Source organism: Morus notabilis, unplaced genomic scaffold, assembly GCF_000414095.1.
Source record: "Morus notabilis unplaced genomic scaffold, ASM41409v2 Scaffold112, whole genome shotgun sequence".
Lineage (NCBI taxonomy): Eukaryota > Viridiplantae > Streptophyta > Magnoliopsida > Rosales > Moraceae > Morus > Morus notabilis.
The window spans coordinates 36,570-52,726 of record NW_010367100.1 but is presented as its reverse complement, the minus strand read 5'-3'; the positions used below and the strand labels follow the sequence as shown (position 1 = coordinate 52,726).

The 16,157-nt window shown below is 34.6% G+C and overlaps 2 protein-coding genes across 2 annotated transcripts; both read left to right on the top strand.

The window, feature by feature from the left end:
- The first annotated feature begins 2,097 nt into the window (after nucleotides 1-2,097).
- On the top strand, nucleotides 2,098-5,038 carry LOC21399811 (sm-like protein LSM3A). Its single transcript, XM_010111854.2, has 4 exons — nucleotides 2,098-2,242; nucleotides 2,539-2,702; nucleotides 4,009-4,104; nucleotides 4,720-5,038. Exons 2-4 carry the CDS (start codon nucleotides 2,583-2,585, stop codon nucleotides 4,798-4,800), a joined length of 297 nt encoding a protein of 98 aa, XP_010110156.1. The 5' UTR covers nucleotides 2,098-2,242; nucleotides 2,539-2,582; the 3' UTR covers nucleotides 4,801-5,038.
- A 3,564-nt stretch (nucleotides 5,039-8,602) lies between these two features.
- LOC21399810 lies at nucleotides 8,603-15,239 on the top strand. The gene is made up of 4 exons (XM_010111853.2): nucleotides 8,603-8,922; nucleotides 9,024-11,626; nucleotides 14,079-14,389; nucleotides 14,589-15,239. The coding sequence occupies exons 2-4, from the start codon at nucleotides 9,216-9,218 to the stop codon at nucleotides 14,945-14,947; spliced, it is 3,081 nt and encodes a 1,026-aa protein (XP_010110155.1). The 5' UTR covers nucleotides 8,603-8,922; nucleotides 9,024-9,215; the 3' UTR covers nucleotides 14,948-15,239.
- Nucleotides 15,240-16,157: the final 918 nt, after the last annotated feature.

The window sequence follows — 16,157 nt, the reverse complement described above, 5'->3', positions numbered from 1 at the left end:
TACATCGCCTGAGAATGAAGATAAGTTATAGTTTATAAGGAATGACATCGCCTCCCAATAGTATGAGGCCTTTTAGGGTGAAGCTCAAAAGCAAAACGGTGCAGGATCAGGCCCAAAGCGGACAATATTATACCAGGTGGAGATGGTATCAGAACCTCTACGCAGCCAGAAATGTGACTAAGGAGGACGTTGGGCCTTCATGAGGAGGGGTGATTGTGACAGCCATCAATCCCTTGAGACACAAGGCTAAGAAAGGGTACGTTGTGCAATCTCACATCACCTGGAGATGAAGATAAGTCGTGGTTTATAAAAAATGACATCATCTCCTAATGGTATAAGGCCTTTTGAGATGAAACTCAAAAGCAAAACCGTGCGGGCTCAGGCCCAGAGCGGACAGCCTTAATGTTGCTCAAGTGTTTATTTTGAATCTTGTGATTCCACAGGTTTGGTGATGTTTATAAAATCATGTTACACTCAACCATGGGGAGGAGTTCACTGTGAAAAGGTTTCGAGTTCATCATGAAAGAAAAAAGTGGGTTCATGTTCATGTTGAAGAATGGAACTTAATCGGGATAGTAGTGATTTTCCTCTCTTGTTAACAGACAGAAGAAGCGTCAAGCTTGACGATGCGGTTGAAAGTCGGAAAGAAAAAGAAGCACAAATCTTGTGGGTTGCGGCTTATAATACCAAATATGCACCAACATAGTGGAGGTCGTTCGATTGCATCTGAAAATTTCATACATAGTTCAACAATCAATATAAATCCAACACTTGGTATAATAGAAATCCAAAGAATTCGACAAAAAAATCTACATAAAACTAGCTCCTCTCCAAGGTAACAAGAAGAAATCAACAAGGCATAAACTTGGTAAACATTTAAAAAATATTAGAAAGAATTATTTTTAATATATATGTATATAAAATGCATATTGGTATGTATTATTATCTAAATAGAAAATGAGAGAGTGAAGTTTACTTGTTAAACAATAAAAATAAATGATGATAAAGAAAGTGACACAAAAAGATACTAGCAGTCTCTATATTTGAGATAATGACTATATAAATAGAGAGCATCCAATTATAATTTTAATTATAAAAAAAATATTAGCATATATGGCCTCTTTTAAGAATTTTTTAAAAAAATAATCAAAATTCTATAAAAATTTACAAAATAATTATTTCTTTTATTAACTTAATGGTCAATTATTGATTAACTTAATAGTCAATCACTGATTGATTGATTGACTCAACAATCAATCACTAATTGATTTAAGTAATCACTGATTAACTCGATAATTTTTTATTATTAATCAATATTAAATAATAATTAATTAAAATTAATTAAAAATTAATCAATTTCAATAAAAAATTATATATTTATTTATGTTTATTATTTTTTTATTAAAATATATTTGTTTCACAGTTAAAATTTTGAGTTATATACGTGAGAGAAAAATATTATAATAAAAAAATTAAATTTAAATTTTTATGAGAGAAAATCATAAAACTTGAATTATTAGGGGATGTTTTTTTTGCCGTTTTTGAGTTAGGTGACTTAAGTGTAGATTTTGAGTTGAGTTTGAGTTATAACTTGAGTTGAAGTTGTAACTTGACTTTGTGTTTGGTTATGTACATTTGAGTTATGGTTTGAGATAAGAATCTTTTTGAGTTTGTGTTTGAGTGAGTCAAAACTTGAATTTGTATTTAGATAGTATTTTTAATAAAAACTCAATGTTGATGAAAAATTTTAATAGGGTGTATGGGTGAGATTTTATTCCTCTTTTCGTTGCAACGCATAGAAAAAAAATCATCTCAATCAAAATTAAAACGAAAAAGTTATAGCATTTTTAAGAATAAAAAAAATATTATTCATTAATTTGAATTTGAGTTACTGAACTTGAGTTAAAGTAGAAATTTAAACTCGAGTTTTAGTCTCAAACTCAAATTTAAACTTAAAAGAATATGAACTTAAATAAAATTATAATTTGAATTATTTTTTTTTTATATTTTTAACTAAAAAAATGGGCTGCCAACAGCCCCTACACGCGAATCCCAAAAACAATTGCCATTATTTTGAGTAGAATTCTAATATTATGAATTGTTTTAAGTGCATTTTGAAAAAAAAGCAATATTAAACCTAGAGTCGTCAGTGAGCGTGTCCCGGTTCCCCATCTCCAGTAGCGTCACCCCAGCCCTTCCCTCCGATCGCCCGAGCATTTTTGCGAGCCAAAGCTCCTCCGCGGTTGGTTTTCTGTTTTTAATTTCTGTTTAAAGTTGTGATTTTGGAATTTAATATTTTTTTATGTGCATTTTGAGAAAGGCATTATTGATTGATGTTTTTGGAATTTGTTTGATTTTTGGAAATCATTTGTTTCGTCTTTCCCTCTGTAATCTTTTTTCTCTTTTTTTTTCTTCCTTTCGATTTCCTTTGTTGCTCGTTCTGGTATTTTTTTTTATTAAAATTCCGTTTTCTGTTTCGTCATATGATTCTAGTATTGATTCGTAAGAAGTTTGTCCCCTATTTCTTTTTGGTTTTAGGGCTACCTCTAGAGAGAGAAAGTAGAGAGAGAAAGAGAGTGAGAATGGCGACGACGGAAGAAGAGAGCGCGGTGAAGGAGCCGTTGGATCTGATAAGGCTCAGCCTGGATGAGCGCATCTACGTCAAGCTCCGCTCCGACCGCGAGCTCCGCGGCAAGCTCCATGTACCTCTCCTCACCCTATTATTTTATTCCTCCCTTTTCAACCCAAATTAGGGTTTCAACTTCGATACTTCCTTTTTCCCCTTTTGCTTAATCTCAATCTACATGCACCCACTAATCAAAATTAGGGTTTACCTCTACAAAATAGTAGCAATTACCTGCTCTGTTTGTATTAATACTTACCTTGTGAAAGGGCCCATTTGGTTCTAGGACTTGAACTCATGATTCTTTTTGCTCCTTCACAAAAAATTTGAATAAAAAAGTTTCTGTCAATGGGTTTTCTCATAAAATTTGAATTAAAATCTGACTTCAAGGCGTGAACCAAACGGGCGATTGGTGTTTGGTAGAAAAATATGATTATAATTTCACTTCTTCAGCTATAGAAAGTTTCTGGTTTTTTAATTAATTTATTTATGTTAAAATATTGTGCCAGAAAATTCTTTGCTGAATTTTCAGATAGCGCGAGGGTTTTGTGAGTTTTGTGAATTTATATATCTTCTGTTTGGTAAGATTAAATATTGCTGAAGGTTGTTTGTAATTTTGCTTCCCTTTTAGTATATTATTAGGCCCAATGAAATTTCTCAGTGAAACCATATACATATATATAGTAGATACACATATATATTCCTAATTTGAGTTATCAAGTTCGAAATTATCCACTCCTTTTTAAGTACTAAAAAGAGAATTCTTTGGTAGAGTACAAAAATTTAACTTTCCTCACGTGCAGATTGTTGGACAATTTTTCACAGTCAGGTTATAATGATTCCATTAAATCATCATACTTCAAATTAATTTAGTTTGATATGATTTTTGTTTGATCTCATGGTTAAAAATTGTATTTGATCTGATCTGAGAGCTTTGAAATGGAGTTTTTCATTCCGCACTAAAGAATGGATTCTCCTAATAATAATAAAATCATTTATTTGATTGGTAGTTCTATCACGTATATAAGTGCACAACTCATAGTAAGTAAAGCTTAGTTCAAAATACTAACGAAGTTGTATGTTCAAGCTTGGTTTTTGTGACATGTTTAGGAGCTAAGTTAAGCAATAATCGCATTTTGACTGACATCTCTCCGCCTTCTTTTCTCCTCAGTCTTCATTTCTGTTGCAGTGGCATGTAACATGTAAACCAGGAAACATTATACCATAATTATTTGAACGATTTGGGTGTCAAGGTCATAGCATATAGGTGGATGGAAATCAAATATTATTTTGAAGTGTTTATGCCTTTTGGTTGGCGCTTAAGCGCTTTTGCAAAAATATGGTTAATATCTTTTTTTTTATTGGGTTTGCATCTGTGTTTGCAGGCATATGATCAGCATTTAAATATGATTCTCGGTGATGTTGAAGAAGTAGTCACTACTGTAGAAATTGATGATGAGACATATGAAGAGATTGTTCGGGTACGTTTTGTTTCATGTTCTACGTTGGTGTATTGGTTAAAGAGTTTAGAATGTGGATGTGGAAATCTTTTTAAAAAAAAATAAATAAATACTTGGTCATTTTGAATTTAGTTGATAGAGGTTTCAGCAGTCATTGTTTGGTAACTAGTTTACGAATTATATATTGCCTGGGCAGTACCCTTTATTGCCTGTGGACGTGTATGCACTTAAAGTTGAAAGATTATAATCCTTTGTTCTTTTTTGTTTTATAATAATCAATTTCTTATTCCTTTTAACTTTTTAAGTAAAAAATCATATGAGATTTCATCCAAGCAAAAACAGACCACTCTTAAATGCAAATTATTGTGGGGGCTTCGTTTATATTTGAAAATTAAGAGTCTATGGCTCCATGCTCAAGATAAAAATAAAAGCATTGAAATACATGATAACAAGGCCTGCCCAAAGAAAATCAATTCTATAATGATGCTTGGAAGTTTCAATCTTTTTCTGTAAACATACATCTGGTGGAAAAAACCAGGCTCGTTGTTTGTTCTATTCTCTCCTTAGAAATTAACTCTATTTTTTTTTTTTTTTTTTTTTGCTAATTCACTTCTCTTTCATCTTATTGTATTCCAGACTACAAGGCGCACGGTTCCTTTTCTCTTTGTCAGAGGGGATGGTGTTATTCTTGTTTCACCTCCTTTGAGGACAGCTTGATTAATTCAACTCCTCTCAACATGGTTAACCAGTAACGGTGGATTTTGTCAAAGCCATCACTGTGTTAGTGTACCTTATTAATGTTGAAAGAAGAAAAACTCTCAGAACATGCAGATATTTAAGCTTTTTGTTGTATGAACTTGGTTTTCTGCTCTTTCTTTGTTGAGTGCTACTGATTGGAACCTTGACATATATTATGTGGATAGGTTAAGTTTCAAACTTACTCATTTCATAAACATTTTTGTGTTCTTTGCATTTTTCTCTTTTATGGACAGGAAAACAGCAAGTAAACATCTTGTAGATAAAGGGATAAAACTTAGTAGTTGCCTCTAAAACAAGGGATCAGTAGTGAGTAAGACCGGTTGGTCTAGTGGCACTGGGGGTGTTTAGGTGGGATGGGGTTTGAGGGAGATTGCAGTTTCGTTTCCGTATTGTATTAAATTAAAAAATAAATAAAAATAAGAGTTTAATAGTTGCAGGCATAACTTAGTAGTAATTTCACACTTGACTCCATAAGGAGTGTTCATTCAATCCGATCCAATTTATTTTGGTCATATAACAACCAATCTAATTAAAGGTCAGTTTGAATTAGATTGGACCAATCAGTTTTCTACTTGAGCTTTTTGTACTTTTTTTATTTTTTATTTTCTTGTTTGATTTATTTGTTAGATTTTTTGACAAAATTTAAATGCTACAGTTGAATAAATGAAGCAAGAATAACATTCATATATGTAAACTCCAAATAAATGAAGCAAGAATAACATTCATAGATCCAAGCATATAAAAAAAGGCATATAAACTCCAAATTACTTTGATTAAACATCTAACAAACAACTTAAATAAAAGAAATGAAAATAAAATTACAATCTGATAAACATAAAAAGTTCAAAAAAAAAATTTAGAAAGAAAGTGACTAGGAAGAAATAGATTTTAAATTTTGGACTAATAATGTATAAATATGTATATTTATGTATGTTTTTTTATAACATATATATAGAGGATGGATCGGTTTGGATTGGGTTAATATCCAATCCAATCCAAGTCGGTTTTTAACAATTCACATCCAATCCATTTTAATTGAGGTCGGTTAGCCACTAAAAATGTATTGGATCATATTGGACTGGTCGGTTTAATCGGTTGATTGGATCTGATAAACACCCTGAACTCCACCATAATGTGACGAGTTCAAATCCCCTTACCCCTAAGTTCAAGGAAAAAAAAAAGGGAGGGTTCAAGGAATCCATAGTGGCCTTATTGTTGCTCAAGTGTTTATTTTCGATCTAATAATTCCGCAGGATTTGGTGATGTTTATAAAATCATATTACAATCGAACCGTGGGGAGTTCACCATGAAAAGGTTTTGAGTTCATTATGAAAGAAAAAAGTGTGTTCATGCACATGTGAACCCTTAGATGGGGATAGTAGTGTTGGTCTTGCTGGAATAAGTTTAATATGATAGTGAAATTGTTGGACTTAGGACCTTGAGGGTGGTCATTTCAAGCTTTAACTATGCGATGAAACTTATAGTTGGATCTCAGTTGGCAACTAATAAACTATCGAAACAATGACAACAAAGTTGCAACCGGTTTGGTCTCCTTTTTCCACGACTTGATAAAGATTCATGAGTCTTTAAGTCGTTATACGTATAAGAGATAAAAGGAAAGTTGTAATTACTTTCTTTTTTTCCTGACAAAAATTGGATCGTTGTGTCATTCCGCTCCTTAGCTCCATCATCTATAAAAACCAATCTCAGGGCACACCAATGTAAACATAAAGGCTGTTTCATATTCAAGCTAACTATCATGGGTCTAATGCCACACTACTCAAGCATGTAAGACCTTCTATATTTAGAGTCATTTAGATGAATAGATCCCGTTCATTTCACCGATTCGAGTTTATAATTCAAGTTTTGTTACAATAAAAAGTTCTCAGAAACAATCACATCTAACTTTTTTACTACAGTAAAAAGCTCTCATATAAAGTCACATCTCAACTTAAATTAAAAACTCGAATCAATTAACTAAACGGGAGAAGAATGAAAAATATCCTTATAAACATGCACCAAAAAGATCCTCTCTAAATTTTTTTTGTTTTAAAAAACAAAAACAAAAAGAATTTGTGGAGTGGGAAAATAATGTCAAAGTGGCTCTTATTCTGCCCCGTTCACTTCGTTGATTCGAGTTTAAAATTCGAGTTGAGATGTGATTTTATGTAATAGTTTTTTACTATAACAAAAAAATTAGATGTGATTATTTATGAGAACTTTTTACTGTAGAAAAATTCAAATTCTAAACTCGAATCAGCGAAGTGAACAACCTACATTATTAAACATAGCTGAAAAATTGACAAAGTCACAAACTCTACAGCACAGGACGAAACAGTACATGCTCTTCCGGACCTAATTATTTTCATTGTAGGAAAACCACTTTTTTTTTGTTTGATGTTCTTTTATAATATAAAAGCCTTGTTTGTTTAATCAATCCTTAACTTCACACTCGTGTTGTACTTGGATTCTTACACCCTTTTTTTTTTTTTTTTTTTTTGGCTTTTCTTGTCTACTTGATTTCTTGTTTTGTACATGCCCTTAGCGAGGACATGTTAGCAAAAAAGGCTTATTTGCACTAATAGTCTCAAACCTTTTATCTCTGCTACAAATTGGTACTCAACCTCTTTTTTTAATATTATTTAAATTCCTAATGTTTGCGTTAATTTTACAAACAATCTCTAAAATTTACTTTCATTCTTATTTTGATCTTTAAATGCCCGTTTGAAAAGTATACTCAAATTATAATTTTTAATTTTGACGTTTGAAATTTAAATTTATTCTAAGAGAAAAACACTATAATAAAATCAGGAATTGTTTGGAAGTTATACTCAAACTCAAATCATGATTCTGATACAGTATTTTTTATCTCATAAAGAGTTTGAATTCTAAAATTTCATCTCTCACAAAGTTCCCACCAATAAACCAAAATAATGATTTGAATATACTTTCTAAACATACCCTCAATGATTTAAATTTGAGTATTTGAAATAAACATGCCCTAACTTTTAAAAAATCCTAAACTTAACCTTAAATTTTACTCCTTCCGTCAATTGGATGTAAAAAATATGACAAAATATGGATGGTGTTCTAGTTGTCATCAAGATCACGAGCATATCATGTAATCTCTTGACATAGTATTATTTTCTTTAGTATCTCATGTATAATATCTATTCTTTTAAACATTTAACTAATAGGAAAGGCTAAAATTGAAACAAATGATAAATTAGGATTAAGTGTGTGATATAATATCTATTCTCTTGACATAGAATTTTTTTGTTCCCTCTTGGTCCTAGTCCTCCACATATGTAGTGCCTCTAGAACCTAAAAAAAAAAAAAATGAAAATGTACTTCTTTTCTACTCTAAGAATCTTTAAATCCCGCTCATTTCGTCGATTCGAGTTTTGCTACAGTAAAAAGCTCTCAGAAACAATTACATTTAACTTTTTTGCTATAGTAAAAAGCTCTCACACAAAATCACATCTCAACTTGAATTACAAACTCAAATCAACAAAATGAACCGGTCATTTTCTTTCTTTTTTCTTTTTTTTTTTTCGTGAATAGAATCTTATCTTACGTTTCAAAAAACAAAAAGAGAACTTCACTAAAAAAAAAAAAAAACAAAAAAACAAAACAAAAAACAAAAAAAAAAAAAAAACGGATCTTTAGCTCTTTCCATAAAGTCAATAGAACTTTTACGGTTGAGATTATTCCATCTAATAACCCCGGTTACTTTCTCCACAGTTTCACATTAAAAAATTAATTTTTTTTTCTACAATCGAAAAAAAAAGAAAAAAAAAGAAAATCAGATCAAAGAGTTCAACAAAGCGCCTCTTGTGTTCCACATTCGATTTTTACTTTATTTATTATCCAACCCAAAACAAAGAGAAATTCAGTTCACAGAAAGGAAAAAAAAAAAAAAAAAAGGAAGAGAAAGAGAGAGAAAAAGAGAGAAATCACAGACACGTAAATCAGATCAAACGAAAACTGTTCGTTTATTCTCAATTTCTCATGATTCACCGGAAGATGAAGAAGAGTCCTGAATTCAAGAAATCGATTTCCATGAATTCGCACCAAAAGGTTTGAAAATTCCCATTTCTCCGAATTTCTCAATTCTCAGTTTCCATGGATTTCAACTGCCTTTCCTTGGTGCTGCTCTGATCTGCTTTGATTTTCGCTAGGGTTAGAGTTTACCCCCTTGAATCGGTCCCCTAGATCGTCAAAGTTAGGGTTTTTAGCTTCTTGAGAACAAATTCGGTGTCGATCTTTTGAGAATTTGATTCCGCTGGATCAACGGTTGAAGGTTGTAAACTTCTTAGTATATCGGAGAAAAATCTAGGGTTTCGTTGCAGTTTAATTGACTGATCGATATAATGGAGTATAGAAGGAATGAGGGCTTTATTAGGCCAAATTTGAATTCGAGATTGCGTGATCCTTATGAGAATATCGATCGCCGTGAGGCAACGCATCGATCTTCACAAAGGAGTGCGAGCCCTCACGGGTTGGCGCCACAGGATGTGGATGTGAGTCAAGGGGCTGGTTTTTCCGTGGAAGGGAGGGAATATGGTTGGCATTTGGATCGGGGCAGGGCGGGTTCCGTGCGGGTTCGGTCTAGGTCGCCTCCGTCACTGGTTCTGGAGGATGCTCGGAAAAGGCCTCACTTTGATGATGGGGTTGGGATTTCGTCTCGGAACTATTCGCCGACCCCATCAACTGAGTTGAGGCTGAGTCGTGAATTGGTTGAGCAAAAGAATTCAAATTTCAATAATGAGGATGCCGGTTTGCACACTATGCGCGGCTATGGATACGAGCATAGTGATCCTAGGATTAGTAAAGAGGACTTCAGTGATATTGGTTTGTCAGCTGGTGATAAACATCGGTCATTAGAACAAAAGGCAGTGGTTGTGGAAGACTCTGTGGCACGAGAAGCATATCGTTCACCACCAAACCTTGGCCCTACATCTTTCTACGGGGATACTGCTGTTAGGCACCTGCCATCATTGTCAAAGAATATGGAAACCCAGCAGTTTGAGCATGGAAGACTTCAGTATCAGGACCCCATCTCTTTTGCTAGATTGCCAGTAGCTCAATCCTACAAAGATGGAGAAAAACCCATGTACTATTTAAGGGATGTCTCATATCACATGCAATCAGGATCAAATTCCAAGGGGCTTGCCAGTTCCTCATTGGAAACATCAAGAAATGAGTTTATGGCTTATCGAGATAGCCTGCATTTGCCCCATGCCAATGAATTTAAAAGCCCCATGAAGCAAACTGAACCGGTAGGTTTGAATACCTATAGGGAAAGGCCACTTCTAGATTCTGCAAGAGACCCTGAAGATACACAGAGAAATCCAACTTTTTACCCGAGGACATATAGCCCTAAGAGGGATGAGCATGAAAATTATTTGTACTCTAAATCACATGAAATGGTTGATGATCGTGAATATCCAGGTGATAATTTGCATAAAATCATGGCTCCACGAGGTCAATTAGACTATGGTCGTACTCAAATTATTTATGATCACAGAGATATGTCAAGGCTTGGTATTGCGCAACCTGTAGTAGACAGGAATGATAACATTGATGGTCTCAATGGAAATCTGAGAAAGGAAAATGCATACTACCATCCTGCTTTAGAAAAACAGACAGATCCAGACTACTTTGATATGAGAAGAGAGAAACAGACAGATCCAGACTACTTTGATATGGGAAGAGAGAAACAGACAGATCCAGACTACTTTGATATGAGAAGAGCGCCACATATATCAAAGCAGGATGGAGAGTATTTGGGTTCTGGATTTACACATGTTGAGCTTGGAAGGACAATGCCTCAAGATCGTGAAATTTTGCATACAGGAGCATCAAAAGACCAGCAAATTACAGGTTTAGAAGCAAATTATGGTTTTGGTAGCAATGCTGGTCCACAGTTTAAAGAAGGAAGGTTGCTCTACACACATGCTCCTAAGTATCAGAGTGAAATGAATAGGCCAAATGCAAGAATGCAAAATGTGAGGGATGAGCATGGAATGTATAAATCACATGATAGAGTGGTCAAAGGAAAATATAGTATTCAGGATGATGTAAGTGCCTACAATTCTCGAACAACTTTGTCAGGTAAGTTGTATTCATCTAGACAGTACGAGGACTTTTATGAAACTGGTGAGGAGTGGATTGATGAGGAGGCGGATGATTTATATGCAGCCAGGTCGACGGGATTTGAGCATGCAGGATATAGAAGGGCTGAGAGGAAATATGATGTACAGGATGTTCCTGAAGATTTTGTATCTGATGAGTGGCTCTCATCTCAGGAGTTGCCACATGCACGTAAACATTCTGTTGGATTTTCTAAACCTTATGGTCGACATATAAGGGGTCGCGGAAGACCTGGTTATATAAGGCATCATAACTCACAACGTTATGATAGAAAAGATTATCCTTACAGACAGCAGAACCAGTATGACAAAAGAAAACCTGTTTACAGACAGTACAACCAGTATGATAGAAAAAATCAGCATTACAGACAGCACAAAGTTTGGAAAAGAAATGATGGCTATAATGAAGAGTTTCATGCAGAAGATGGCAATAATAACAGTGATCCATCTGAAGATTGGGTGAACCCTGAAGAGAGTGAGCCCACTGAGGACACTGAGGAGTTTAAGCAACTGGTACATGAAGCTTTTTTAAAATACTCTAAAATGGTGAATGTGAACCCAGCTGTTCAGAGAAGATACAAGGAAGAAGGGAAAGCTGGTAGTTTGTTCTGCATTGTGTGTGGAAGAAGGTGTGTATTCTTTTCTGTAAGTTCTTTCTTAAAGTGGGGCACGTTTTACATGTTTTCATTCAGGCGCTTGTGGTATTAGTCATGCTGTCAAGTAAGTAGACTTACCCTCAAGATTGGTGTATGAGATGCGTGCATTCTTTGGCAACTAGCAGAGTTACGTTCATTAGGAGTTTGTATATAGGCACATTCATCATTCATGGTATAGAGACATAACTGAAGTGCGGAGGTAGTGCACTTTGAATCTTAATGGGCTGGTTATCCTTGTAATAATTGTTCATAAACTATAGACCTTCAGGGAATGTAATTACTGTTGTCCGTTCCTCATGCTGGTGGTGGTAGTAATATTAGCAATAGCTTTTGAGACTACAAAGTGAAATCTTTATTTTTATGGGGCGTAATAGTATTAGCAACAAACACATTTTAGCTATGGTGATAAAGGACATCCGTACAGGTGGTAGTCGTGTTAGGTTTTTGTATTTCTATACTGAGTTTAGTGCATGTAGATATTTATTGCATTGTAGTTACACCAAACAAATTCTAATTGCATTGTAGTTACACCAAATACATCCTAAGCACCTTGCAAAAAATGTTTAGCGTATTTGTTTAGTTTGCCATTGTATATATGCGTGTATCATTAATGTGTTTGGATGTTGGTAACCATTCCATTTGAAGGTTGTGAAAGTAAAAATATAGAATTACTGATTAAGAGTTGTACGGTTCTCATGTTATATCCCTGAAGTGGTGGCTACTTCAACTTCAACAAGGTTGTTGTCTACCATACGTTGGAATTATATGTAGCCCAAGCCTGACTAAATAGGGATAGTTGTTGCATATAGGTGTTTGGAACAAAATTTAGTGACTTATGATCATTTTATTGATAGGAGATTGCCTTTACGATCGAATGAGATATATGAAAATTTGAGTGATAAAATAAGATGCTACCTAATGCTGGTATAGATGTTTCAGAGATTTAGACTCTCCTGTAAGACTAAAGCCTTATGTGTTGGGCAGATGTTGGAATAAGGAGTAGTTGTTTATGGAGATGGTATAGATTTATAATGGTAAGGAAAACCATTTAGCCATGGACGTTGGATCTGCAGGAAGTAAATGGAATATTTGGGGGAAAAGGAAAAATGGTTGTTTTTCAGATTTGTTCAACGGTCAAATTAGTTATGAAGTTTTTGGGTTTGGCCAATTTATTATGTGGACATGCCTATGTTAAAGAAGTTATGTTGTGTTGGTCAGTCTCAGAGACCAGCAATTCTAATACATGGGTCTTCGGTGGAATCATGAGGTGGAGTTTATGACTTTTGTTGTAAACCGTAGGGAATTTCTAATGTCAATCATTGTTATTTGCTGCAAGGATGATGCCTTGTTCTGGTAGCCATCAAAGTACTGTGAACCATGTGTGGGAATGGTTGACTTCTTTGAGCTGCTAAGTTCAGAAGTAGGTTTTTCTGTAGTGGGTTTACCTTTCTTTTTGATGAATGTAGTGGGTCTATTTTATAGAAGCATCAATGTTGGCCTGTTCACAATTGTTTTATCTTTGAATTCCATCTGCCGGTCTCTCTCTTTTCACTTTAGTATTATCTTCAGCATTCATCTCTCAATTCCGTCTATATCCTGCCTATTCTCCACTAACACACAGTCACACACTCTCTGCCAACACACACACACATACATGCTCTGCCTAGTCTCCACTAACACACACTATCTGCCAACACATGCACACACACATTCTCTGCCTATTCTACACTAACACACACGCACTGACACACACACATACACACACACGCACACGCACACGCACACGTGCGCGCACACACACACATACCTTAGGAGTGCATTTGGTTATGTCTGGCCAAATGTTAGGAGTGCATTTGGTCAGAACCATCTTTACTTTTGTGGATATCTTGTTTTACTCCCAAGTTTGTAAAGCTGTGCTGATTTGCAAGATCATTTATTCCAAGCATCAGAGTTTTCATCTGAACTTGGGAAATTGTTCATCTTTCTTATTAGTAACTTTACTCTCACTTACTCTAGCTCGTTGATGGAATTCTTCTTTGTATATAATATACATATATATATATATATATATAAAGTGAATATGTATACACACACACACACACACACACACACACATAAAGTGAATATGTATTGAATTTGATAAATTAGAGGAGCATAAGTATGCAAGATTGTAGAATAGATATATTTTAGGTGAATCATAGCTAGGTACTTGTATGGTTCTTACTCTAATCATTAGTTAGGTACTTGCATGGTTCTTACTCTAATCATTAGTGTTCAAGAATCTGAAAAATTGAGATTCCCCATGGTACCTTTTTGTGGAGGCATTGATACCTTAAGTCATGGTTTATTTATTTATTTACAAGTCTAGCAACTCTTGTAGGTCATAACTCACTTCATTACTTCTTGCTTATCTTTTCTATTACAGTGCCTCGAAGGAGTTCATGGACACTCAACGGTTGGTGACACATGCTTTTATGTCTCACAAGGCTGGGCTGAGAGCAGAACACTTGGGTCTGCACAGGGCAATTTCTGTTCTGTTGGGATGGAGCACTGTTGTTCCCGATGACACAATAACATGGGTTCCCCAGGTATTGCCCAAGGAAGAAGCTTTGGCTCAAAAGGAGGATTTAATTCTTTGGCCTCCCGTCATTATCATCCACAACATATCTTTGTCGCACAATAATCCTGAAAAGTGGAAGGTTGTAACCATGGAAGCACTTGAGGCCTTCATAAGAGGTGCGTGGTTTTCTGACATTACATCACATGATACAATTTCTTAAGAAACATATATTCATGGAATTGAAAAATAAACCAGGATCTCCAAAACTCTATAACAAGTTAAAAATTAAAATGACAAGAATATGTGTTTAAATGTGGCAACCTTTCTGTTACTGAATAATAATCTGGCTCTCTTGAGTGCTCTACGAAATGGCAGGCAAAGGTCTTATCAGGGGAAGAATCAAAGTTGTCCTGGGAAAGCCAGCTGACCAAAGTACTATGGTGGTGAAGTTCTTGGGGACTTTTACCGGCCTGGGAGACGCAGAGAAACTTCACAAGTATTTTGCAGAGTGTAACCGCGGAAGACTAGAGTTGGAGCTGGCAACGTCAAATAACAGAGAAATCAGCATCAACGGGGAAGCAGGAATAGTTGAAGAGCATATGTTATATGGGTACCTGGGAATTTCCGAGGACTTGGACAAAGTAGATTACAACACCAGGAACACCGGTTTAGTAAAGAGCAAAAAGGAGATTCTGGACCTGGCAAATGCTCCTGTCAAACCTGAGGAGACTTAGCAGCATTGCTCCAGTAAGATTAGGCTTATGCTTTAAGTTTTATTTCCATAAGCAGCAAGAATATCTGGAAAAAAAAAAAAAAAAAAAAAAAACCCTCTACATAGAAACACCTCGTTCCATCGTGCTAGGAGAGGTGTTTGTCTGTCTTATGTTGATCTTTTCTGTTTTCTTCTCTAATAGGAATTCGGATAAATATAGTGGTGATCTAATTTGATAGTGATTTGCTGTAGATAAAAGCGTCTCAGTGACATTTGAAGTTACCTAATATCAAACTTGATGTAACTTCATTTTATTTTTTCCTTTTGGAACATATTATGTCTATTATTAAACCTACCGTGTGATAAATATTACCTATGGTATTGAGGTTGTCTTTGTCATTTTCAAACCATGAATGGTTCAGATGTTTCCAGCTCTATCACCTTTTTTTTTTTTTTTTTTTTTGTGGCTGAAAAAAAAGGGAAAAACCCTGGTTATCTTTGGCTTTTGAGAATAGTAATATTTAGATTTCGTTTGAGTAAAAACGTGTTGGCAATTCATGCCTGGGTCTTCCATCTATTTCTGGAAAATCATTTAAAAAAAAATTAAAAAAAAAAAAAAAGTTTATTCAGCTTCAGCAATATCATGATCATGAATCAACTCTCCAATTGGAAAGAGAGAATTGGTCACAAGGTGTTGAAGAAGTCCTTTTGAAGCTGTTTTATAAGCAATTCCTACTTATGCTACGTTATGTCTCAGATTGCCCAAAGAATCGTGTCATAAGATATCTTTAATGGTAAAGTTCTGGCAGGGTTCTTCAGGGAAACAATAAACTTCATTGGTTTTGTTGGAAGAAACTTTGTACTCCAGAACAAGTAGGTGCGCTTTGTCTTCGCTCTTTTATAGGGAAAATCTCTTCATGGTTTTTTGCGTTGGAAATTTGGTTCTGGTGAATCAGTTTCTACATTCAGCGAATCATACGCTTTCTCCTAATTTTAGTATGGCTACTGCAGTTTCTGATTTTTATCACTGAACAGAGAACATGGGATCTTGATAAACTCAATCAATTCCTTTCTTTTTTTATTTATTTTTATTGTTTGATAGAGCTTAATCTATTCTTTGACAAAAGATGATAATATATAGCTTTTAAGACAAATTATTCAGTTGCCCATCAAACTATAGGTTGTGTAACAAAATGTCTCTCAACTTCAATTTGTAACATTCGTTCCCGTAA